Below are 27,685 nucleotides of genomic sequence, written 5' to 3' on the forward strand. Positions count from 1 at the left end.
CCCCAAGAAAGCAAACAAACATTAAAGCTCACCTGAGAGAATGAGTTGTCTTGTGCTGGAGTCCAAGCAATGTTCAATGATTCCTGTCAGAGGACCCAAAATACTCCTGCAAACTGCAAGCAACCTCAGTCCCCCAAACAAAACCATGAACCACAAACTTGAGCACAACCAGCCTCCACAAAGTCCCTTTTGCTCTCTGAAATCCCTGCTAGCTAAATAATCTGCAGCAAGAGGCAGTCCCATCCAGCAACAGTTCAAGAACCCCTCCACAATGAGAAGGCCATGCAGATGAAATGAAACAGAGGCTAGATTACCAGGTAAAAACCCACACATGGTTGCCTGCTTCTCATCCTACAATAGTCACACAGCCCTCTAATCGAAGTGGGAGAACAAGAGTTTTCTTGTTGGCGGCTGTAACGAGAATTTATGGTTTTAAAAGTATTAAAGGTGACCAGTCATTAAAATGTTACAGTGTTTAGAAGGAAACAATCACCCAGTGGATTCCCATGATGGCCATTCTCTATGAACTGGGTAACCTTTAGTGTGGAAGTCATTGAGCCAGACCCAGGAAACCCTAGGCTAATGAGAAACATGAAATTCAGGAAATGAAGAGGGATATCTGGAGGCAATATCACACCCAGCATCAATCCATTCCACTTCCATTTGACTCTGGGTATGAAAGCTTTAAATCGGGAGTTTGCCAAGGTTGCCCCAATTTGCACTCCAAGTGTTCCTTCCACGTTGATGTACTCCCATCTGAACATACGGCAATGGAGTTTGAAACACCTTCTGTTTCATTTTTCTTCATTTTTTTTTTTTTGCGTGTGAAAGTGTGGGACACTATCCACTGCTCACCAGATTGTATGCTCACCCTTATCTGACCTCATTGCTGCTCACACTCTATGTCCCAGGATGAAATCCCAAGAAAATAGAGGAGTAACACCTCATGATGTGAAGCATCTGCTCAGCTGTGAATTGAATTTGAAGTAAATTCATGAGGACCTGAGGAGAAGACTGCTAGTGTGTCTCCCTGTGTTGGCCACAGGAAAATGAAACACTGGGAGATGTCTGTTTTTTGGTGAAAGAATCTGATTTCATGGGTATTGGTACATAGTCTAGCTTGCTGTTGAGTGTTCTCTGGCTGATAGAATCATACCTGAAACCCCAGAGACTGGTTTCAGTGGAAAATGTCTGGACTCTAGATCTCACTACCTCATCCTGGATCTTGTAGGGGCTCACTGGAAGGCTGGAACCAAGACAAAGGCAAGTGTGTGATGGAGGAGTGTTCTTGCACTTTGGACCTTCCTGTCACGGGTGCAGATGAGGTTGAGTCACTATCTCAGAGACCATCTGTGGTGATGGCAAGCTTGAAAATCATGTCAAGTAGCACTTTTGAGGGGCATTGTGGACTCCACCATGAAAACAAAATAACAAAAAAATCATGGCTCGCATGAGAGAATGAGCTCCTCAGGCTGAAATTTAAGCAATGTTCAATAATTCCTGTCAGAGGACCCAAAAATCTCCTGCAAAGTGCAAACAACCTCAGCCCCCATGAAGAGAAAATTACCCACAACAAGTAGCACAGCCATTTTTCCTAAAGTCCTTTTTGCTTTGTGAAATCCTTGGCAGCTAAATGATCTGTGGCATAAGGCAGTCCCATCCAGCATCATCCCAATGAAGAGTCCCTCCACAATGAGAATGCCATACAGATGAAATGAAACTGAGGTTATATTACCAGGCAAATCCAGACACGGTTGCCCACTTCTCATCCTACAGAAATCATGTGGCATTCAATAGAAGTGTGACAATAAGACTTTCCTTCTTGGTGGCTGTAATGGAAATTTATGGTTTTAAAAGTATTAAAGCTGCACAGTTATTCAAACCTGAAAGTGTTTAGAGGGAAATACTCATGCAATGGAATCCCATGAGGATCATTTTCCATGACCAGAGAAATATTTAGTGTGGAAGTTGTTGAGCCATACCCAGGAACCCCTAGGCCAGTGAGGAACATAAAATTCAAAAAGAAGAGGCAAATGTTGAGGCCACACCTTACCCAGTATCAATCATTTCCACTCCCCATTTAGCGTTGGGTATGAAAGCCCTCAAATCAGGAGTTTGCCAGGATGCCCCCAACTGGCACTCCAAATATTTCTTGCATTCGAGTACTCTTACATCAGCACCCGGCAATGGTGTGGACTGCTTTTGCAAATAAGGGAATGCGGGGATGTATCTGGAAGCAACTTCTGTGTCATCTGTCTTCGTTTTTTTTGTTTGTTTTTTTGTTTTTGTTTTTGTTTTGGTTTTTGCAGGTGAAGTTACAGGACACCATCCATCCCTCAGCAGATTGTATCCTTTCCCCATCTGACCCAATTTCTACTCATACTGTATGTCCCAGGATGAAATCACAAGATGACGGAGAACTGCCCTCTCATGATGTGAAGCATGTGCTCAGCAGAGGACAAATTCGAGGTAAATTCAAGGGGCCCTTTGGACAAGACTGCTATTGTCTCTCCCCAGTTTGGCCAGAGTACAATGAAACTCTAGGAAGTGTCTGTTTTTTGGTGTCATGTGACCCTCTTCTCTCAAGAAGAGTGGCTTATTTTGCAGGGGTGGGTATGATTCAGACGCCTGCACATCTCAACCCGCCTCCCTATTCACTGAGGATTCATGATCTACAGAAGAATAAGAAACATAGAGCCCCACAGCCCAAGAAGAGCCACCCAGACAGTCCACCAAAGTGGGGAGACAAAAGAAAAAAAAAAGAATTGCTGAAGTGTGGTAGCCACATTCCTTGAAGTAGACTCCACTTATAGGCACACACACAGAAATCCAACCTTCACAACACTCCCTCAGAAACACACAGCCCGGCAACTCCCAAAGTTGTGCGGTTTTGCGGGAAGCCCCAACTGGGAGAGAGCAACCCCAAGGCAAAAAGGCAAGCTATACCTAGAAATCACAGTGGGGCCAGTTTCAAAAAGACTCACCCCTACAACATCTAGGCAGGCCTGAGGAATCTTGCAGATTATTTTGTAACCTCAGGGATTCACAGTTTATTCCTGGGGCTCTGCTTGACATTTCTTCAGGTTGGCTCACATCTGCCCTCTCCTTGGAATATGGGACTATCTGCCCGATTCCACAGAGAAGACAGGACACAGTCCACCAAAGACACACCTCCACGGAGGTCTCTTTCTCTGCCAAGCCACAGGGACTTGTCGCTAGGCAATGGTGACATTCACGGTGAGGCTAGCCAGAGCTCACAATCAGGCCTCGTGCTTTTAGACTAGGGTGTGCGCATTGTGAGGCAGGCTCAGGTGCCCGGCTGTAAGAGTTGTCAATCAGCTTAAGCAGAGGAAAATGGTACAGGCAGAGCCGGCCTGGTATCAGTAAAAACGCTGCCTGTGAAAACCCACTTTGGGACCATAAAAGTCTTGACCTCAAGGCCCCTTCGGGGCATCTCCGTGGTAGGATCCCACTGGAGGAAGAGGTGTTTCGAGACTGTGAGGTGGTCGCTGGAAACTGATCTTCTGCCTCCATTTCAGAAAGGGGCTGTGTGCAAGAATTGGGTCCCGTGGGTTTGGGATATTGTCTGGTGTGTTGTTGAGGGTTCGTTGAGTGATAGAATCATACCTGGGACCCCAGAGGTTCATGTCAGTGAAAGATGTCTGGGCTCTTGACCTCACCCTCTCCCTTCATCCTGGGCCTTGCAGAAGCTCTCAGGGAAAGGTAGAAACTACAAAGGCAAATCCAAGGTGGTGCATGTCCTCACACCTCAGACTGGCCTCACATGGTTGCAGGTGAGGTTGAGAGAGTGTCTCAGAGGCCATCTGTGCTGATGGAAGCCTAAAAATAGTGTCCAGTAATGCTGTGAAGGGGCACTGTGGATTCCCTATGAAAGCAAACAAAAATCAAGGCTCTCCTGAAAGAACCAACTGCATTGTGCTGGAGTTGAAGCAAGGTTCAATGATCCTTGTCAGAGGAACCAAAAGCCCCCCATAAAGTGCAAACAATCTCAGCCCCCACAATGAGACAATGACCCACAACCTGGAGAGCAGCCACACTAGCCAATGTCCCTTTTGCTTTCTGAAATTCCTAACAGCTACATAATCTGTGGCAACAGGCTCTTCCATCCAACAACAGCCCAATGAAAGAACCCCTCCACTATAAGAAGACCATGCAGACAAAATGAAACAGAGCTATATTATCAGGCAAAAGCCAGACATGGCTCCCTGCTTCTCACTCTACAGGAATCATGCATCCCTCCAATAGAAGTAGGAGAAGTATCAAAGCTGCCCTGTCATTAAAACATGACAGTGTTTAGAAGGAAATTCTCATGCAATGGATTCCCATGAGGGTCATTCTCTGTGAACTGGGAAATGTTTAGTGTGGAAGAGGCCAAGCCCGAGCCAGGAAACCCTAAACTGATGAGTAACATGGAACTCAGGAAAAGAAGAGGCATGCATGGAGGCCACATCCCACCCAGCATCAATACATTCATCTTCCATTTAGCTCCAGGCGTGAAGGTCCTCAAATCGGGAGTTTGCCAGCATGGCCCCTATTTGCACTCCAAATATTCCTTGCACATTGGAGTACTCTGACCTGAACACCATGCCATGATGTGGACTACTTGAGCAATTAGTGGAATGTGAAAATGGAATTGGAAACACTTCTGTGTAATCTGTCTTCATTTTTTTGCAGGTGAAATTGGGGGACCCCATCCAGCCCTCACCACATTGTATCATTACCCTTTTCTCACCTCATTTCTGCTCATACTCTATGTCCCAGGATGAAATCCCAAGACGCTGGAGGAGTTTTCCTTTAAGACATGAATCACCTATTCAGCTGGGAACTGAATTCAAGGTAAATTCATGCGGCCCATGGGACAGGACTGCAGGGGCTCTCCCTGGTTTGGCTGCAGGACAATGAAACACTAGAAGATGCCAGTTTTTTGGTGTGGTGTGCTCCTCTTCTTTCTAAAAGACTGAATTTTTTTTGCAGGGGGAGGTGATTTGTACACATGCCTCCCAATTCACTGTGACTTCATGATCCACAGAAAAATAAAGAACACAGATCCCTACATCCCAAGCAGAGCCACACAGACACATCACCAAAAGGCTTGGCGATGGCAATCCTGAAAAGTATGTCCAGTAGTGCTGCTGAAGGGCAAGACGGTGAGTAAGACCAAGCAAACCCTAATTTGATGAGGAAGATGGAAGTCAAAAAAAAAAAAAAAGAGGCAACTGTGGAGGCCACATCCCACACAGCATCAATCCATCCTACTCCCATTTGGCCCAGTGTATGAAAGCCCTCAAAGTGCAAACCCCTAGTTTGCACTCCACAGGTTCATGGCACGTTGGAGAATTCACACTTGAACACTGGACCTTGGTGTGCACTGCTTGTGCAATTAAGGGGATGTGGGGATTCAGTTGGAAGCAACTTCTGTGTCATCTGTCTTCATCTTTTTTGCAGGTGAACATGCGGGATACAATCCACACCTCACCAGGTTCTATCCTCTGTTCTATCTGACCTTATAGCTGTTCACACTCACTGTCCCAGAATGAAATCCCAAGATGATGGAAAGTGCCTCCCCATCACATTAATCACCTGCTTGGCTAGACTCATGTATTGATTAATTATACTTATAGTTGTTTGTATTCATTGTGAGACACAATGCTTCATTTTTCTTCCTTATTCTTCACCATTTATTTTCTTCTCAGATTAGTTATAGTTTGTAACTTATTTTGTCAAATATATGCAATAAGGTAACACTGCAGTATTGTAGAAAGCACACTGCATTGGAAGCAGACTCGTTAAAATGGGAAAACCTCTCTTATTACCTGCAGCTGGGCGATCAATGAGGACAGGTTGTGGGGCTCTGACCCTAGGCAGCATCTAGGGGTGAATGCATACAGCTCCTGAATCCCTAGTGGGCATGTGTTGCACGGTGTTAATTTAGTTCATCCATCTGTAGGCTACTAGTGTTAGTTCAATTAGACATCCAGCCTTACTGCAAAGACAGAGGGCTTTCTGGATCCTGGGATTACCTGCCTTGGTGTACCTGAAGAATTGGCTCCCACGTGGGTTTGGAGAATAAGTGCAAGTTTTCATTGATTGGAAGTGTTCAGAAGATCGATGGGGAGCCAGAATGGAGATGGAATGGGAAGGTGGTTTTCTCTTGGAATGGGGCAGCTCAGTGCTCTCCTCCCACAGCCCCATGAAACTTCGTGTTCTTCTGCAGTGGATGGCCTGCCGCCTCAGTCCTTGTGCTCTCCTTTCTCTGGTGTCCTCTCCAGGTCCAGATGCTGTGTCTTCTTCTGGTGATCATTCCTCTAAAAGTTCAGCTGCTGTGCATCTCCCTGCTAGGGTCTCAGGATTTCTTATAGAACAGGATGGGGGTATGGCAGGCCACGGTGGTCTTGGAAAATGCAACACTTGCGCAAAAAAACCCAGAAACACATGTCCTCACCAATTTAGGCAAGAAAACAGAGGTGCGTGTCTTCAACTAAGTCAGTGAGCACAGGCCTGATGGTGGAGCCCTAGCCAAGAACCACAGCCTTCTCTACCAGGCACTTCCCTGCCCCTCTTCCATATCAATATTTTTTAAATTTAAAACTCCAAAATAGTACCCAAATCCTTTACAGATGATAACTGGAGAAAATGGCATTTGAAGAGCCAGTCTGGGATTAGGGTCACTATATGGAAAATGAAAACAGAGAGCATGTCCTGCAGGCATGGAATCACTGCAGAAACATATCCCTTACTGAGAAAGAGAAGGAAACAAACTGACTTATCATATCTTCTTGTTCTCTAATCTCTGCAGTGTCACCCCTTGACTGAACTGAAACAAGAAGTAATTTTTATAGGAGCCTAGGAACCATGCCTTCCTGGGGCCAGGCCTCTCTCTATTACAGAACAGTGCCAGGGAGAAGGGAGTGATATAGCTGTGGGCATGCAAACTCAGGGCCTCCCACGAAGGAGTATTAGAGACAAACACAGTATCAGGAGATAAAGAGAGAATTACTCTCAGGAATGATTCATTCATGATATTTGTGAAAAGACCAAAAAGTAAAACAGCTTGTGAGGTAGTAAACATAAAAAGATCATAACGAAAAGCAGGCAAAATTGTAAAGTCCAGGGTATTTACCTTCCCTTTATAGGATTTTAACGATCCCTTCCAGAATCCTTTTCCCAATATCTTCCATTCATGGATTCATTCAAGAAATATTTATTGAGCTAGAATGCTCTAAGCATTCGGCAGATGGCATCATATGCACTGTTGGTACTTCTATCACTGATAGAAAGAATGTTTCTTTTTTCTCTACAATATTTTTCTCGCAAACATTCTTCTCGAAAATTTGTATCCTTACAGATGAGATCAATTGTTCCTTCCCTAAGGTTCTCCACACCCCTGTAAACGCAGTTAAGAACTTCCTTCCTCTGCAACTAAGTTACTAAATTGTATATATTATAACACTTGCCAGAGTACATTCCAATTATGGCTGTTTTCTTCATTCTCCAATTAAACTATGAATATTTTGAAGGAAAAGTCTATAAACACAATGGCTTGACATTTGTCAACATTTATTGCACAAAAGGTTATTAGATATTTATATATAACATTATAATACATTCATCCTAATTTTTGGAAAACAATATAAACAATGTTCACTCTCCACTCCCGCATTGACTGCTCAACTTTAAACAATGTCTCTACTTTTAGAGCAATTATACAAACTTCCAAAAAACACCTGTGTTTTTATTTTAATTTATTTTGTTTTTTATATTGAATTATTTTGTAGAGACGAAGTCTTGCCTCATGGCCCAGGCTGAAATGCAGTGTGTGATAACAGCTAACTACAACTGTGAACTCGTAAGTGGAACAACACATGTGTGCCATCATGCCCAATTTAACTAATAAAATATCTAGTTACATTTTAAAAATGGTTCTTGCTGTGTTGCCTATGCTGCTGTCAAACTCTGCGTTTGAAGCAGTCCTCCCTTGTAAGCCCCCCAGAGAGCTGCAATTCCAGGCATGAACAACCAGACCTCAAAGAGGAAATTTTAGATTTTAGAATATTGCAATACATTAGACTTAATTTCTTCTTTCAGTTTTGCATTTGCAGTGGCACTTGAGAATAATTATTACTTATGGTGAGAGTGTGATTTCTCATATTTGGTCACCAAATTTTGAAATCTTTATTCTGTTTGCTTAAATCCTACCTAATAAGTGGTAGTCAACTCAGCTGAAAGTCAAGTACATGGGTGACTTGTTTTGAGGCTATGAAGACAAATGTACAGATGTATTAAGAACCAAAGACTATTTTTTATATAGGCTAAAGCTTTATCCTTGCTGGTGAAGCATCATACGTGGCATGGATAGTTTTATAAAATACCCTGAAATACATACTTTAGTAAGCAATTTAGCACTCACAATTTCCCAACTTTGTTTTCATCTGAAGTTAATGATGTATGACACTTCTAGTAAGTAAATGAATGTTTGAATTGCTGCGAGATATTTTAGTCATTTCTCAGTTAACCATTTAAGTTATCAAAGATCTTTACTTGTGCAATATCATAAATGATAGACATTAAAAATGAATCAACAGAATTGATCTAACTAAAAGCTGTCATCTAATGTGATATTTTTCAGTAAGATGACAGCAGTAATTATGCCAAAAAAATAGTCATTCCCCTAGCTTGAGCCATTATAGCAACTTCTAACCAAAGATTTCACAGGCAGGGTCCAGATCTGGGCAACAGTTATTAACATAAGGGTTATTGTTGAGAACAAATTTTGATACATCTAGCTGTGCTTGGATGTAAGTGCCTTGAAGGGACAGGTTTGGCATATTAATAAGAAAGGGTGCATTGGACTGAATACTAAGAAATGAATTGTTTTTCTTATCTTCTATAACATGAAAGGTCAATTTGAGATATAGAAACACTGGAACATTTCACAGCATGGCCTGACATTTCACTGCACTTTTATTTTTTTAACCATGTACAAAGTTAATTAAATACACGAAGGTAGGACTGCTATAGGATGAAAGTGGTGGAGTCAGAGGTCACAATCCAAAGCAAGGTGATAGTCTCTTGAGGATGACACCCTGATTGCTGAACTAGGGTGAGAATCAACTTTCAGCTGTTAAAAGGGGACAAGGAGAATGAAGTTATCAACAGTTAACATTATTGGATTAATTGAAATGAATGTTGACAGAGATTTTGTTGGCTTTACATCAAATTGAGTATAGTACTTCAAACTGAGTATTTGATGAGGGTAAACTCTTAATCAAGTTTCCCACATGTAAAATTGAGAATTAATTAAAAGATTACACAACCCACACATTATGGGTATCTCATATAAATTTATATACACATCTGCAAACTTGCAGTGTGCAAATATTTGTCTATATCTAAATATATCCAAATCCATTGATGAACAGTTAGAAATTTAGAAATTATTCTCCCATTTTATCATTCCCTTTCCTAGAATTTTGTCACAAATATAATTTTTCCATCTGTTTGAAGCCTACTCTCTGGAGGCATGTAATGTATGGACACAGTAAGCCCGGAGGTATCACAGGGTTTGTATCAGAGAAAATAATAACACTGGTGTTATAAAAGATCCACTGTGAGGAGACAGATATATTTCACATGATTACAAATACGGAAGTATTATTTCATCGAAAGCTGGTATCAGTGAATACAATTTGTTTTTAATGTTTTATTTAAAATATTTAATCTCAAAAGAATTTGTTGAGTAGAATAATGATATTGGTAAGAAATAATGATTCAGAATTTCCTTTAATTTGTTGACTATTTAAAATTAAGTGAAATACTAAAAAGTACTATTTAATGTAGTTTCATGAAGCATTCTCCATGGTTTCATAAAATTAATAGTCCCAATGGAATTTTTTGACACAGAAATTTCCTTATATAATTTTATGATTTATTATTGTACTTTCACTTTATTACTTGCTTGCATGTCACAACTGATAGAAATAAATATTTTCATTTACATATATACAAAACATGGATGTTTGTTTATGTTTTCTAGTGAAAGAAAGTCACCAATAATTGTATCTATGTAGGAAAATTTTGACAAGCCCAAAGTTCTTAACTTTCTTTTCTTTTGAAGTTTCATATTTCAGTCTAGGTATGAGATCAAATTGACTGTGATTATTTTTTGATTTTACTGTGACTACTGAATTTCTGATATAGTGTTTTATATATGTGTGTGTACATATATATATATATATATATTCATATAGCGATATATATAGTGACACACTCCCCTTAACCCAGGTGGACTCCTCATCCTCACTACACGGTATGGCCCAAAGTGTTACTCCTGGGGCCCCAGCCACTGTTTCAAGGTCCAGAGATTGACCGGCAGACCCCTGAGTCCTTGTCCTCCTGTCCAAGTAATAGCCATAGAAATAGTAAAAGAGTGGCATACTAGACTTCATAATATTTTTAAGGCTGATCTCTATAAGCATTCATGCAGATATTTATGACATTATCTCATTTGTTTTATAGATTTATAGCTCTAATTTCAAGATCAATTTTTTCTTGAGTTATTTCAACATATAACCAAATGTTTGGAGCTATTACATAAAGGTTTCAAGGTTAAAAGTCTGTATCAGCTATTACGTTGGGTAAAACCCATCCAGCACTTAAAAAAAATAAGTAATTATTAGGCATGGCCACAGTAGTGGTCTCAAATACACTTTGAAATTCTTCGCAAACCAATTTGAAAATATTCCTGATGTAACTGAACACAGTACTTGCTTCTAATTAATAGAAAACAGTGAAAGCATTTTCTGGATACTGGGCCACCTCTGGCCTAGGTTAGACAAGGTGATACAGCTCTGCCTAAGTCTCCTGCTCTCATGGGGACAAACCCCTCAGAAGCCATGGACCAGGACATTATGAAGTCTAACACCCTGATAACACTATGCAGAAGGGACATCCCACGGAGAGATGCATAGAAATAGAAGGAGATGGCCAAGAATCTCAGCAGTCCAGCCCCACATTTTGAGTTATGCTAGATATGGCACCAGGGAGATGAGAAGACAGCTGACAATGTCCCCATCCTGAGCCATCACTAGATTGTAAACTCCTGAGTGCCCCTGAAATACAATCATTTGGCTGAGAGACTGTGGGCAATTGCATAGACTGACAGTTAGTAAATTATAGTTATTGTTTTAAGCCACTAACTTTTAGATAATTTTGAAAAGCACTTTAGACTCCTAGAAAAACTGCGTTGTCTACTGACTTAATTGCAGAGAGCTGTAAAGGCCAACATCATGAATGCTAATACCCTGCAAAAGTCAAATCATCGAGACTCTTCTAAGCACAACAGATCTTTAATGCTCCTTCACTATGGCTGGAGAATAATCTAACATGTATCTGATAGAGTTGTTTGAAAGCCTCTGTTCACATCTCTAAGCCTGGTATGGGTCAACTCTGGTCTGGTTTAATTCCAGGTAACTGCAGCAGCTCACCTTTCATTTTAGGTCGTGGCCTACACTGATTTTTTGATCACTGACTGTGTCTTTGTCTGTGTGTGTATGTTTTGTATGTTACCATGTTTTATCGGAGGAGGCTAAATAGTAGTACTATAATAGTTTTGTAAACATAAAACATTCCAGGAAGTCAATATTGCCTATCAATTGAGCTTTAAAACAGATACGAAATTAGACATGACAAGATGCCACGTCTAGTGTCATACCAAAGCTAGCCAAGCTTGGTGGCCCATAGATGTTCTCCCAGCTACTTGGAAGGCTGATGCAGGAGAATCCATTGAACCCTGGTGATGTAGTTTGCAGTAAAGTGAGATCACACCACTGTGCTCCAGCCTGGGCACCAGAGCGAGACGCTGTCTCAGAAATAAAAAGAGAATAAAATAATAAAATAGGAGAGATCACAGAAGAGAGAAATGCATACAACTGGGTGCTCATTGTGGCTCATGCCTGGATCCCAGCATTTTGAGAGGCTGATGTGGGTGGATCACTAAAGGAAAGGAATTCAAGACCAGCCTGAGCAAATATTGTGAAACCTGGTCTCTACTGAAAATACAAAAAAATTGGCCAGGATTGGTGTCATATGATTGCAGTCGCAGCTGCTTAGAAGGGTGTGACTGGACAATTGCTTGAACCCGTGATAAGGAGGGAGCAGTGAGCTGAGATCACGCCACTGCACTCCAGCCTAGGTGACAGAGCAGGATCCTGTCTTAAAAAAATTCAATGAGAGAAAAAGATACAGAGACAAAAAGAAAGAAAGGCAGGAAGGAAGAGAGGAAGGGAGGGAAGGAGGAAGGGAATGAAAATTTGTACCTAACAGTTGTAAATACTTTTGGCATACACGTGATATTTTGATACAAGTAATGTGAACTGGTAAGGGAGGGATCAAAGAGGGGATGGGGGTGGGTTAAATTATACTTGCTTAGAAGGAATAAGATCTAGTGTTCAGTGGCACACGGTGACTACACTTAATAAGGATTTATTGTACATCTCAAAATAATTAAAAGAGCAAAGGTGAAATGTCACTGATACCAAGGAAAGATATGCCAGACTCAGTGAGGTGGAATGTCGCTCATAATACGAAAAGATACGCCAGACTCAGTGGCTCACGGCTATAATCACAACACTTTGGGAAGCCAGGGAAGGAGGATTATTTCGGTCTGGGAGTTTGAGACCAGCCTGAACAATATGTCCAAAGCATTGTCCCTACCACACACACACAAACACAAAAGCTGGGCATGGTGGTTGGTGTGTGTCTGTAATTCCAGCTACTTGGGAGGCTGAAACAGAAGGCTTGCACATTTGAACCCCGTGTTCAAGGCTGCAGTGAGCTATGATGGTGCCACTGCAGTCTAGGCTGGACAACAGTGTGAGACCTTGTCTCTAAACAAGAAAAAAGAATCGATAAGTGCTTGAACTGAAGGATACCCTATTTATTATTTATATATTTGTTGATGGATATAATTATTTTTGTGTTGGAGTCGCACTCTGTCACCCAGCCTAGGGTGCATGGTGCGATATCGGCTCACCGCAGCATCAGGCTCCCAAGTTCAAACCATTGTCCTGCCTGAGCCTCCCAATTAACTGCAACGTACTACAGGCAGGCACCACCATGCCCGGCTAATTTTTGTATTTTTGGTAGAGATGGGGTTTCATGGTGTTGGCCAGCCTGGTCTTCAACTCCTGTCCTAAAGTGCTCTGCAAGCCTCGGCCTCCCCAGGTGTTAGAATTAGAGACCTGAACCACCACACCTGGACAGTAAGATACACAAGACTAGGGAGATTTAATCTTTTCACTTCATCCTCACAGTGCTACAGGTGAATGAAAACACTTCATAACATGAATCACTCACTTGAAAATCAAAGTTGGCAACTTCTCCCTTTAAAATTATTTGTACCCTTACCCTATAAAAATTGATGATTGTGTCAAAATTTTTCAAGAAAATACTTCCTCCTTGCCTATTAGTCTGTCAATTGTAAGAATTATGCACTGCAAAACTTCTGGAACTTGATGTATTTCATTTCTTTAGTTTGTATAATCAGGAAAATTAATTCATTTAGTTATTTCGGTCCAGATATTTTTATCATTCAATGATGTCTTAAAACTTTAAGCAATCCCGTCGTAAACTTTATGCTGTTGTTTATGTTTTATACACTTCACTTTCCCCTAAGTATGAGGTTTAAAGTGTTTCCATTCATATTATCAATTAAATCTGATAGGCTGACAGTGGTGGCTCATGCCTATAATCTTAGCACTTCGGGAGTCTGAGGAGGGTGGATCAGAATTTTAAGAACAGCCTGGCAAACAAGGTGAAACGCTGTCTGCACTAAAAATACAAAAATTGGCCCAGCTGTGCTGCACGCATATCTAATACCAGTTACTCAGGATGCTGAGGCAGGAGAATAGCTTGGACCCAGAAGGCAGTGGTTGCCATAAGCCAAGACAGAGCCACTGCAACCCAGCTTCGGCGACAAAGCTACACTTCGTCTCAAAAAAAATTGATACCATCCCAACCATTCTAGATTATTCCTATTTGTAAGAACATATTACTAAACCATTACTTACAACACCCATTGTCAAAATATTCAAGAAAAAATTAACGTGGGTACCTCACAAGACAAAACACTTCCTTTCCACTATTTAAACTACGAACATTTAAATTCATTATGCTATGCACCTGAGAAACTTAGCTGGTTCACTTCTGATTTAGGTGAAAAAAAAAGTTTTCATTACCGTTATCCTCTTCAGTCACAGAATGCTTCACAGAGAATGTTCCGGATGTCTTAAACTTTAGTATCAGTGACATCTAATTATTTCCTTTGACCTGTACTATTCCTCTAAAAAATAAACATTTTATGGTGAGGAAGACAGTTTTGTAGTCTTTCTGAAGACTTCTCAAACATTTTAACCTTGTTAGTTTTTAAAGAGAAAAAGCCTAATTAGAAAACTTGAGCTGCTTGCAAGGGTGACATAACACATCCCTAATTTTGTATCTATGTTCAAAGAAACAAAGGAAAACATACAACAAACTACACAATTTACTCTCCTATTGAATTTGCTTTAAGCATGTGCGGCTAGCCAATAACATCAGACATTTTGCAGTACATGTAAAATTTTATTGTGAGAATTTTAAGGTAGATATTACATCTAAACACTTTTCAAATAGCATCAACAAGTATGAAATTACTTTGAAAACAATTCCTTTTCCTTTGAATACCTCAAAAAATTCATGGAGGAAGTTAGTATCTACCTTTCTCCACAAAACCAATATGTTTCTTTTAGTAATATGCAGGTAATGATGCAGAAATAACATTTCAATTTTTGATTTGCAAACAAGGTTTGGTATGCAATAACTATTATTTTCAATACTTGCTTTAATATATGCCTCAGTCTCCTTTTTCAGATCGACTTTCCCCACCATCTAGTGTAGATGCCACATAACTTGAGCTACCATATGCTTCACGAGGATCAGGGAGCACCCTACCCAGAGAAGGCAGATTCCTTTGGTCTTTTCTGCAAACATGCTCATGATCACAATAATAAAAATCACCACAGCTCCTTGAGTAACTCTCCTGACTTCTACCATATCTATCTCGTTTATTACTATATGCATGGCAGGTGCTTCCACCATAAGACATCCGAGGCCCTCGTGCAGGTGGTGCACCATGAGAGGTCCCTGCAGGGTTGATAAAATAATATGTGGGACTACATTTAAACATTTTTACTGCTATCATTAAAGCATGAATTAGTTAAAGTACTATTTGGAAATATCTGCTTTCCTCCGCCTTTGTTGACAGGATATTAATCAAGTCTTCAATAGTCAGAAGGTTTTATTTAAGAGAAGTGTAAGAGTAGTATTTTGCAGCTTAACAAACTTAATTCTAAAGTAAATGCTCAGTCACATTTTCTTACCGTTAACTGAAGTTCTCACCTTCGTATCATTCTCTAGGCTTTATACTGTTAAGAATACTCAATATTTAAACATGTTGCATATGTCCTTTACAATTTTCCTTAGAATTTCATTAAAATAACAATCTGGTCTATTAAATAAAATTCTGTAATTTACAAATCCATCCTGGACCGTTACCATAGCTCTGAAATGCATCTCTATAAGAACTTCCACTTAGATGTTCAGAATGATCTCTACCACGGGCCTCACCATAGCCATCATGGTAACTAAATTGAAAAAAAAAAGTCTTTTCAATTTCAGAATGAACAATTTAAGAAATCTATTTGATAAATCCAGATAACATGATAATACCTATATCCTCTAGAGGAATGTCCATCCCAACTAGAATGACCATAATCACGGTATGCATAGTCTCTAGGTGGTGGAGCATAATCCCTGGTTTCCCAGGAACTTGGATGATTTCTGTGTGCACAAGTTTAAGCAAGGAATTTTAAATTGTCAACTTCTAGTATCCTAAACATAACTAAATTACAACTTAAACACAATTAAATTGCCAAACATCTAAATAAAATGCCCAAAGAGCCAAAATGCCCAAAATGCCCAAATGCCCAAAAAGCACATGAAACAGATACTCATAACCAGTGATTCAGAAAATGTATTTCAAATCCAAAAGGAGCCTCCATACCTCACACACACACAGGAAGGGCAATAAATTTTAAAAAGCAGTAAATAGCAAGTGTTTGAGAGGATGTAGATAAATTGGAGCCCTGATACAATGTTAGTTGGAATGAACAATTTAAGCAATCTATTTGACAAATCCAGAAAAAGTTACAGTACCTATATCCTCTAGAGGAATGTTCATCCTGACTAGAATGACCATAATCACGGTATGCATAGCCTCTAGATGGTGGAGCATAATCCTTAGTTTCTCGGGCACTTGGATGATTTCCGTGTGCATAAGTTAAAGCAATGCATTTTAAATTTTCAACTTCTAGTATCCAATATATGACTAACTTACTACTAAAACAAAATTAAAAGGTCAAACATCTAAATAGATATTTCTCCAAATAAAATAGGCAAATGCCCAAAAAGCACATGGGACAGATACCCATATTCAGTGATTCAGAAAACCATTTCTTTTTCTTTATTATACTTTAAGTTCTAGGGTACATGTGCATGGTGAGTTAATGGGTGCAGAAAATGTATTTCAAATCCAAAAGGAGATATCATATTTCACACACACAGTTGAATGACAATAAATTTCAAAAAGCAGGAAATAACAAGTGTTGGAGAGGATGTAGATAAATTGGAATGCTGATACAATGCTAGGTTGGAACGGAAAATGATGCAGCTAATATGGAGAAATGCGGTGGTTCCTCAAGAAAACAAACATCATTATCATAGGACCAAGCAATTCCACTCACATACACCCAGAACTAAATAAGCATACTCAAACAAATATTGGTGCGTAGAAATACTGGGGTGGAAACAACCCAGATAAAATAATGGGTTAATAGCTTGTGGAAGGAGTGAAGTGCTGTGATGTAAATGAACCTTCAGGATATCATGCAAAAGGAAAGGAGACAAATACAAAAAGTCATGTACTGTTTGAGCACATTAACATTAAATACCCACAACAGGTAAGTTCAGAGGCAGAACACTGACTGGTGTTTGCTAGCAGCTAAGGAAAAGGACGAAATGGGAGGGACTGCTTAACTGGTAGTTGGAGTTTTAATTTGGAGTGACGAAAATGTTTTGGAACTCGATGGAGGTAGTTGTTGCACGGCACAGAATGTATTAAACACCACTTAACTGTTCACCTTATAATATTTAATTTTGTTACGTGAATTTCATCACCACAGCAAAAAAAAAATCAACTGTGTGTTTTAATTTTTCCTTTACCCATCCTTAGTTGCATAACCATCATCTCTTGGTGACATGCGATCATTTCTCCAGGAAGATATTGTCCCTCTGCGTGGAGGAACTCCATAATTCTCTCTTCTTTGTGACATGGGACCTTTAACATTCAAATGATGGAACATTATGTAAAGAACACCAAATCTGAAATGCTATTTTCTCTTCTCTCAAACAACTTTTTAAAATTATTTCTTCTATGACTCCATTCTTTGTTTCCTAAATTACTAGACAGTCATGACACTGTGAATATTTCTTATGGCTTTGGATAATCCCATGGCTCCCACAAGGCCAGTTCTTCTAATGAAGCTAAAGCCAAACATTAATTCTTTGGTAAAAGTTCATTTGTAACGGTTAATAACTACTCAGTTATTATTTTCCTTTCCATATGAATTACTGATGACTACTAACGACAGAGCGAAAACATGTAAAACCATCAAACACTTCACTGATTTTAAAGTTTACATACATTGTCCTTTCTCAGCCAAAGAAGTTGAATTTTCCAATATAATTCAGTTCATCTCACACACACATAAATACAGCTACCTTTAAATGACTATATGCTTAAATGTTTACATAAAAGTTCTTTATCTCTGACTGGTTGGCTCTATCTTAAATGTTGACAAATTAAATTGTACTAGGCAAGATTTTCTAATGATGACCAAGATTTGCTTTTACTGCAATAAGCAATGGTATGCAAGGGGTCATTACAAGATTGTTGCTATTTCAAAATAGAAAGTTTCTCCTTTAATATATTCTTCAGTTGCTATTTCTTAGAGGTCAGTGTTTCACATATGATACATTCACTGGCTAATTTTCCAATGGAAATGTGTTGGCTTGGGTATCCTGAATCCGATAAATACCTCCCTTCACCGATAATCTACTTATGAAATGTAAAATTGAAAATGGCAGTTTTTAACTTCCTCCATATTAGGATGGAGGATTAAGAAAGAATTTTAATTTGCTCTGCTTAAGCTTCCTTGCTAAGAACTTTTATTTATTGTCTTATTTTCTTCTGTTCAGTCTGCAGTCTTACAATTCTCCATCTCAAAAATATTACTTCTATTCAATCCTACTGCTCACCTCATGTTGCTTAGTTCTAAATTCTCTCCTCAAATAATTTCAAATGTTACACTAAGGATCTTGTGTTAATGCTTAAACATCCCAGTATAATCTCAATTATTGATTTACATACACCTATATTTCACAACTCTGCATTTCTGTGATATACACTGAATTTAAGCATTTTGGACTCCTATGTGTGTACCTTTCAAGTCTTAAATTTATTTTTAAATCATATTTAAGCTCAATGACTCCTTGTCTGCTAAATGCTCTTCTAGTTATTTTGAATCTTCCTATAAGCAGTGAGTAAGCCTTGCACATACGCATTACTGAGGTCTCAGAAGCTGGATGGCCAGGCTTAGCGGCTCACACTGTGAGTGAGTGTGGAAGGCTGAGGCAGCTGGACCACTTGAGCCCCAGGCTTTAACACCAGTTTTGACAGTGTAGTCAGATCCTCTCTCCACAAAAACATAGGAAAAAAATGTAGCTAGGTGTGGTGGTGCATGCCTGTAGTTGCAGAAACTCGGGAGGCTGAAACAGCAGAATTGCTTGAGCCCAGGAATTTGAGACTGTAGTAAGCCATCATCTCACCAGTGCACTCTCACCTGGTTAAGAGCAAGACTCCAACACAACAATGTCACTGAACAAGCAATTTTTAGAATGGGACACCAGGGGACCTAGGAAATGGAAGAATTAATTAGATTAAGCCTACCATCAAAGAATACTGCTAGGAACTTTTAGAAAAATTAAGGGGAATTTTCTAGCAAACACAGGATTAAAAGGAATGTTGGCCTCACTCTAATCACTTCTTTGATCTGCAATGAGAAGCTCAAGTATTTCTTCAACATAAATCTGAAATGTACCTAGTGAGATAGAAACTATAATAAAAGCTATCAATCAGTAATTATGCTCACGTATGTGTCACTTCCCTTTTGTTCAATGAACTTAAAGCTAAGCATTCAGGTAAAACAACTCATTTTTAGTCATACAAAAACTACGGTCTTTCTGTCAGGTAGCATTTACCTTGGCTTCCCATCCATCTACTGCTTCTTGCCACAGCAGAAGGAGCAGATTTTTTCAGAGGAGGACCTCCACTTCTTGAAGATGGACCTCTTTTAACTGGAATGAGTCCCCTAGAATAACTCATCTTGAGATCAGGAGTGTATCCACCATCATCTGTATTTCAAACAAAATCTTTTTAGTTAACTAAAATCACTGTTTCTTAGATGGCTAAGTTTTAGTTGTTTACAAATGTTTTGTACATTTTATAACAAATTCACATTTGCCTAAACTAATAAAATTAGCATTCCTACATGGTATTAGTACACTTCAAGCAATAAAAGTTCATTTAGAAAATCTAGAAAGAAAATCAAGTATCATAATATATTGGTATGAGAGAGAGATGTGGGAAAATGGGGAGTGAACGGGCACAGAAATCTATCACTGAAATATCTAAACATAATATGCATAAAAATATTAAAAGAAAAATGATAAATGACTGTTTATATCATTCTGTAATGAGGAAAAATTTTCAAAGCACATCATAAAGATAAACTAATTTCCATTCAAAGAAACTCAAATATTTCCAATACCAAGAAGTCACATATCAGGAAAATACATTGTCTCTAAAATTTGTTAACACAATATAGAATTCTTAAAATTCCCTTATGAGACACTGATTTTCAGATTATGCTGAGATTTAACAGTCTTTAAGAATTGCATATTCGGTAATATAAACATATTTTTATACATCTACAAAAATGTAGATATATGCCAACTGTCAGGTGGTGTTACAGGTTAGAATTTGTATATACGTTCTCATCCGTGGCAGAGTATAATTGAACCTCACCCTCAAGATCAGTGGAGACAAAATAGCCATGAAGCTATCCATCTTAAAATGGAGTAAACACTGCAATTTCAACTTGAAAAAAATCTCCAATTAAGTACACGTCTGGCTATTAAAACTCCAAGTTAATTGTTAGAGTTTTGAAGGTTGGTCAAGAGAAAATACCAGTTAACCAACAGGTTTATTTATTTATTTATTCAGATGGACTCTTGCCCTATCACGCAGGCTGGAGTGCCATGGCATAACCTTGGCTCACCACAGCTTTTGCCTCCCAGGTTCCTGTGATTCTCCTGCCTCAGCCTCCTCAGTAGCTGGGATTACAGGTGCACGTCACCACGCCCAGGCAAATTGTTTTGTATCTTTAGGAGAGACAGGGTTTCACCATGTTGGCCAGGCTGGTCTGGAACTCCTGACCTCGTGGTCCACCTGCCCTGTACTCCCCAGGTGCTGAGGTGACAGGCGTGAGCCACCTCGCACAGCCCATCCAATAGTTTTTTCTTTTTCCTTTTGTTTAAATATATGGTTTGTTTTTCTTTTATATGTAAAGATGGACCCCTCATTTCTATTAAGTAAGTCACTCATAAATATCATTTTCAGTGACTCAGCCTCCAGCAAAGAAAGATTCATTCATATCTGTGAAGCAGTGGTTTTTAGACCTTTCCAGAGTCACAGACTCTTTTCAGAAATTAAAGTTCTACATTTCTTCAATTGAACATGCTTTATGGCAGGCCAATGTACAAACTTTCTGTATCAGTATTACAAAGCAATACATTTGCACAGATGTTTCCACATGTAGACACAAGAAAACAAATAGTGTAAAATCAATCTTCAGTATTGAGTTACTTTTTCCTGTTGGAAAATTTTAAATATGACATTGTAGTTTGATAATACAACTGACATGAAGTTCTGGGCCCTAAAGTAGAAAACTCTAAGGTATAATGAATATAAATGAGTTCTGCAGAAACCCGGTTGAGTACAGGCAATCAGCATTCACAAACACAACTCAGTTTCAAATGTGTGTTACTTCAATGCAAACTTATTATAATTTTAAAACAAATTTTAGATATTAGTTCAATCATTCTTATAATACACCTCTAGTACTTAGAAATAAGTTTGCTTATTATCAATAAGCTAATTTTCTCTTCATACAGGAAATTAAAAAATTGAGAAATTTCCATATCTTCAAACTTATTTTCTTTCAGTCCTATGGTTCCATCTTTATATTTTAAAACATTACCCAGGTGTCCTTCATGTGAGGGAAGCCACCCTCTTTTTCCTCCACTGCTTCCTCTTGCAGATCTCAGACTTCCTGAAGGGCTTCTGTTTCTCGAAGAAGCTGGTGGTCTCCGCCTACCATCACTTTGAAAAGATGGTTTCTTGGCTTGTTCTACTTTTATTGCTTTTCCATCCAAAGACTAGAAGTATTAAGGGTACTATCAATAACACTGGCACATTTAACGTAAGCACATTTTACAAACAGTTTTACATCAACTCTAGTTCAATTCGAGGTATTTTCTCCCAAAAGGAAACTTTGTTTTCTCCTAAAATGAACACATCTTTCGCAATGCCAAATTTGAGATAGTTACTGAGCACATACCTTCCATTAAGGGATCAAACACAAATTCCATTATTCAAATTCCTTGAAAACTCCTCAATTATTAAAAAAAAAACTCAAACATAGAAAAAAAATTGACCCATCACACATTCTATGGAAGAATGTGGCACATCTGTTTTTTACACTATATAATCCACTTCATCTTTGTATTCACATCACTGGTTTGAAAGTTGCAGTGTCCCAACAAAACCTGCGTCATTTTAAAAAAAATGAGCTTACTTTTTCAGAGTGATTAGTCACATTACTCATTATGAGTTGTTTCTTGTTGGATTTTCTAACACTTACATAAAATGTCCCCATATGATTTACAATTCTATATTGACTCTAAAAATGTTTCTGTATATGTGATCCTTGTTTGATCTCATTAAGTTTTCTTCCCTTACTCATTTCTTACATTGCCTTAGACGTGCCCCTAAAAAACGAATCTTCATATAGTACTTCAGGTAATTTCTCAGAAATGCTTAACTATCCTAATTAATTTCATAATAACATTTTTCACTGTAATCTTTTCTACAGGCCACAGCAATTTTTGAAAACAGTTCAGCTAATAATGTGATTTAAAAATTACATGGCTTTTGTTATTTGGAGGAAGGACTTAAATCCCCGAACAAGACCCCTTGCAGCCACATCGCCAGTTGTTCCTACCTTGAAACTTCTTTTGTTATTTCTGGGCTCAAAATATTTTCCCCAGATTTGCCCATGGCTGCTTCCTTCCCAGTGTTCTGAAGTCAGCCAAAATTCCTTAACTGTTAATTCCCCCTGAAAACTCAAAGAACCTCCTTTATTGGCCATCTTAACATTAATGTGCATACAACATTCATAGTTATTTTAACACAATAAAATATGTGAGATGAAGTAATTTAGAAATAACGTTGCCTGGGCGCGGTGGCTCACACCTGTAATCCCAACACTTTGGGAGGCCGAGGCGGGTGGATCATGAGGTGAAGAGATAGAGCTCATCCTGGCCAACAGTGTGAAACCCCATCCCTACTCAAAATACAAAATTAGCTGGGTGTGGTGGCGTGCCTCTGTAGCCCCTGGTACTGGGAGGCTGAGGAAGGAGAATCGCTTGAACCCGGGAGGCGGAGGTTGCAGTAAGCCAAGATGGCCCCACTGCAATCCAGCCTAGGGCACACGGCGAGTCTCCATCTTAAAAAGCAAACAAACGAACAAAAACTTTACGCAAATTATCTGCCCTTTTGCTTGAAAACTAGAGGGAAAAAAGATATTATCATAGATTCCTATACAGAAGTCAAAATTATCTCCATACCTACCACAAAGCCATGAACCAAAAGCAACTCTCGGTTTCTACCACAGCTTGAAATACTAATTTATAAGGGTGAATAAAAATGTACTTTCTGCTATGTGACAGGAAGTGTGCTAGATGTAACAGAAAGAAAAGCAACTAGCAAGACTTAAATATGCACTATATACAGTTTCACGATCAATAGATTAATACACAGTACAGTGAGTATAAAATACCTACAATATGAAATGAGGAAGAAAATATGAAATCTAAGTGGTTTTTGAAGCATAAATTTTATGTATGAGACACACACAGGGAAGGATAATTCTCAAGAAGTCTAAAAAGGCACTTTGGGGATAGCGTGAAGACTAACAGGACCTAAAAACAGATTGGGATAACCTTATTTATTTATTTCATTTATTTTTTGTGTTTTTGAGACGGATTCTTGCTCTGTTGCCAGGCTGGAGTGCATCGGCGTGATCTCGGCTCACTGCAACCTCTGCCTCCTTGGGTTTAACTGATTCCCCTGCCTCAGCCTACTGACTGGCTGGGTCTATAGGCACACACAACCAGATGCAGCTAATTTTTTTTTTTTTTAATTTTAGTAGAGACAGGGTTTCACCATGTTGGCCATTATGGTTTCTTTCTCCTGAGCTTGTGATCTGCCCGCCTTGGCCACCCAAAGTGCTGGGATTACATGCATGAGCCACCATGCCCGGCATGATTGGGATAATGTTATAAAGCAAAAAAGCACTAAAGAGCACAGAATGGAATGCTCTTGACTACAATGTAAAGGAATTCAATAATTAATATAATTACATACAAGTTTAAAGCTTAAGCAAACACACAATCTCTAGATTTAAGACTCAACAGGACAAGAGACCATTGGTTCAATCAAAACAAGTCCTCAAACACACTGGGGAAATGAGTAATTAGCTATTCATGTTACATAAATCACTCTGGTGACAGGAAAGAAATGTCCTTAGCAGAAAAAGCAAGCATGGAGCAAAAATGCCAGTTACTTCTTCTGCTATCTGACTTCAATGTTCCCATATTATTTTCTATTTTCAACTACTTAACCTTTCCGTAAATGTGAAGGTCTTATTTAAATATACTTTCGCAAAAATATATTTTCATAAAATATATTCTTCAAGAAGGAAAGAGTCTTTCCTTCTTGTGAGTCTGTCTAGATGTCTATCCAGTTTGTCTACGCTCTAAAAGTATTTCCATGAATTGGATGTACTTCAATTAATAGCATTTAATAAATATTGACTTATTACTTTCATATACATGAGGGTTCCTTATAAGTTTTAAAGCTCTTCAAACCCTTTTAAAATCTATTTGCACTCATATCGAAATACAAACATAGAAAAAGGTTATCAAATATTAATTTATATAATGTTAATTCCAATACCCTTCCGACTACACTTGCACCTATATGGCACAAAAAAGAGGATGGCTTCATATGTCATTCTGCTACCTTCAAAAGTTTAGTAATATTAAAAAGACCTAGAAATATTGTTAATTGAAGAGCAGAGTTAGAATATTAGTAATAAGGGACTCTTACCTTTCCATTCATATCTTTGGCAGCATTCTTAGCATCTGCAGGGTTCTCAAAAGTAATAAAGGCAAAGCCTCTGGATTTGCTGGTTTGATCCCTTATCAAAAGAACTAAAACATATGAAAACATTTTACATGCATATAATGGACTCATCAAGGTACTAACCATCTAAAAGTTACATCAAACTAAAAAATAATTGCATTTCACATCACTATTATGGTTCTTAATACTCAGTCACCCCTACAGTCAGTCTACTTTATTCCAGTTTGTTTCGGAACTCCACAGCACATTTACTATTCCTCATTTTTCTTTCTAAGTAGTAGATTATCCTTTCCATAGAACCTTAACCTACTACTATGAGAATTTTCCAAATATCAAACAGATACTACAAAATAAGAGTTTAAAACGCATAAGGCATTTTAATGTAGGTATACAATGAACTTTGAAAAAATATATTTTTTCAAAACATATATATATAACATACATATTTTAAACAAACATATTGAAATATACATGTGAAAATACACATACACACACACACACTCACACACACACACACACACACACGGTTTTAAGAGTTACCTTCTGATATGGGACCATGTTTCCCAAATACTGCTTTAAGCATCTTCTCATTGGTTTCTCTATTGAGGCCACCAATGAAAAGCTTGGCAGGATGATCTGCTTCTACCATTGTGCTGTAAATGGTAAAACATTATCTATATTTAGATGTAAATAAGCTAAAAAGATAAAATTTTATTACATACTGTGCTGAAAACCCAAGTAAAATTCCCTTCCCGAGGCTGACATCTTTTTAGTATTTCTGACTTTAAATATGTAAAATTTGTAACACTCAGAGCAAAGGGGCACTAACTTCATGGACACATGCTGCATTTTAGTATGTACCTGACAAAATCTCATTTCTAAAAATTAGATAAGAAAAGCTATTGTAATTTTCCTAAGTTGCAATATGAAGAATGTCCCCATTTAAATAATTTTATTTGAAAACAATCTATGTATGAGGTACAGTGTGATGTTTTGCATATTTGCTTTCTTGAGATGTATGTCTCCTGTGGCCAAAGTGAACTGCTCACTGCAGGCTCTTCCACCCAGCCTCAACTGATCTTCCTACATCTCGGCTTCCCAAGTAGCTAGCACTACAGGCGCTTTCTACCACAGCTGGGAAATTTTTTGTATTTTTAAAAATAGACAACGGTTTCCCCATAGTGCCCAAGCTAGTCTCCAAATCTTCGGCTCAAGTGTTCTGCCGGCTTCGGACTACCAAAGTGATGGGATTTCAAGGGTGACTCACCACACTCAGCATGATATTTGGATAAGAGATGAAATCAAGCTACTGAAAATGTTCTAGGAGGAGAATATTTTAAATATTTTACTATCTTTTAGTGATTTGAAATATACAATAGGTCAAAGATCCCCAAACCCTAGCCTTCAAACCGTACCTATCTGTGGCCTGAATGTGATGCCGGAGGATGACATGTAATACCTGTCTGTGGAGAATGTAACGCCTGAGGATGACCTGACCTGGTACAGTTTTATCCGGAAACCATCCTCCCTACTCCCTCGCTGGCCCTCCCTGTCCCCGTGACAGCCTCACTGCCCCACCTGGCCTCTGTCACATTGCTCCTACCGGAAGACCCGCCCCACCACGTGCCCCTCGGAGACCTGCCGCCAGCCCCCACTCCCAAACCTGTCCACCTCGCCGCCTTCTTCCCCTGCGCAACCTTTGTCTGAGGAAAAACTGACTTCCACTAAACCAGTCCCTGATGCGAAAATAGCAATGAAAGAGTCCATTACGTTACCCAGGCTGGTCTCAAACTCCTGACTTCAAGCCATCCTCCGACCTCCACTTCCCAAAATGCTACGATTACAGGAGTAAGGCAGTGTGCCAGGTTAACAGAATAACTTAAGCGCATCTATTTTGTTCCAGTTTTCGGCTATCTAACTCCATTTATCTCCATTACACCCACTTATTCGGTTTAAATTATTTACGGTGCCAAAGATACATGAAACATCTTTCAAATACTGTCACACAACGAAGGAGACAATTACAGCCTTTACAGAGGCAAACTGAAACTGAGATTATTTATGGCCCCATATTTCCACATACACTAAAGTAACACAATTTATGTCAAAATTTGATAATTTCTTCCAAGCAAATCAGACACGCGACATGTGCTAACTAAAAGTGTGACTTTTTAATCGCAGTGGTTAAGGGTACTGCCTGTATTCTGAATCATGACCACATTCACAGAGAAAACCCGCTTTAATAAAAAGTGCACATGAAAACAATGGCGCCTTAGCACCATCTCCCACAACTAGTCGGACATATTAGGCAGTTAAAGGTAGAATCCTCAGGAAAAATCAGTGACTTTAACGAAAGTGAGTCTCTTAATAGCACTGAGGAGTTCTTTCCCCAGTGACTCCTCCCGTAATTCAACACCCACACATAGAAAACCCATCCCCTTTTATAGACAAAATCCCAAACCTTTGCTTTCTATTCTTGCCGAGAGACCCAGCTGTCCAGAGAAACAGAAAATACCTGCGCTTTTTAGTAGGACAAAGAGCCTGAGGTTCGCCTGGCCCTCAGGCCGTACGTAACCGGCTTCGGAACACCACAGGGCCAACTGCGGGAAGGACAGCTGGAGCTACCCTGAGAGGGAAGGACGCCAGAAGCCGTGCCCGGAAATCCCGCCTACCTCCAGCGACCAATCATTGCGAAGGCGGTGGGCGTCAGCCAGTTACTGCGAAGGTTGTGGGCGTGTCCTGAGGCCCCCCGCCCCGGCTGGGCTGCAGCTCCGTCATGTCGCGGTAACTCTTCCGAGACCACGCTTGTGCCATGGGGCGGGCGGCGGTGGATTAAGGCACACGCGAAGTGTGAGCCCTTTGCAGTTGTGGGCATGGAAGACGTACACCCTAACTGGCATCTTGAGTGTGGCAAGACATTAATTAACCCACAGGGAACACATGAAACATCTCACTTCATTAGGCAGG

At 39.3% G+C, this 27,685-nt stretch overlaps 1 protein-coding gene across 2 annotated transcripts; it reads right to left on the bottom strand.

Annotated features, from left to right (window-relative positions):
- Window positions 1-14,621: 14,621 nt before the first annotated feature.
- Window positions 14,622-27,375, bottom strand: LOC129530259 (RNA-binding motif protein, Y chromosome, family 1 member A1-like). 2 transcript variants are annotated; one of them, XM_055377119.1, is made up of 7 exons: window positions 27,234-27,375; window positions 25,259-25,371; window positions 24,683-24,786; window positions 21,492-21,669; window positions 19,432-19,584; window positions 19,014-19,085; window positions 17,334-17,449 (listed from the first exon to the last, which is right to left on the bottom strand). In XM_055377119.1, the coding sequence occupies exons 2-6, from the start codon at window positions 25,365-25,367 to the stop codon at window positions 19,018-19,020; spliced, it is 612 nt and encodes a 203-aa protein (XP_055233094.1). In that variant the 5' UTR covers window positions 25,368-25,371; window positions 27,234-27,375; the 3' UTR covers window positions 17,334-17,449; window positions 19,014-19,017. The 2 variants fall into 2 exon arrangements, with proteins under 2 accessions (XP_055233093.1, XP_055233094.1); XM_055377118.2 differs by lacking the exon at window positions 19,014-19,085 and having other exon boundaries at window positions 14,622-17,449; window positions 27,234-27,350.
- Between the last annotated feature and the right edge of the window lie 310 nt (window positions 27,376-27,685).

This window comes from Gorilla gorilla, chromosome Y (genome assembly GCF_029281585.2).
Source record: "Gorilla gorilla gorilla isolate KB3781 chromosome Y, NHGRI_mGorGor1-v2.1_pri, whole genome shotgun sequence".
Lineage (NCBI taxonomy): Eukaryota > Metazoa > Chordata > Mammalia > Primates > Hominidae > Gorilla > Gorilla gorilla.

Coding starts and splice junctions, on each gene's coding strand:
- LOC129530259 (XM_055377118.2), bottom strand. CDS start 25,367: ATGGTAGAAGCAGATCATCCTGCCAAGCTTTTCATTGGTGGCCTCAAT. Junction 24,787..25,258: donor ACATGGTCCCATATCAGAAG/GTAACTCTTAAA, acceptor CATATGTTTTAG/TTCTTTTGATAAGGGATCAA. Junction 19,585..21,491: donor CTCACATGAAGGACACCTGG/GTAATGTTTTAA, acceptor TTTGAAATACAG/ATGATGGTGGATACACTCCT.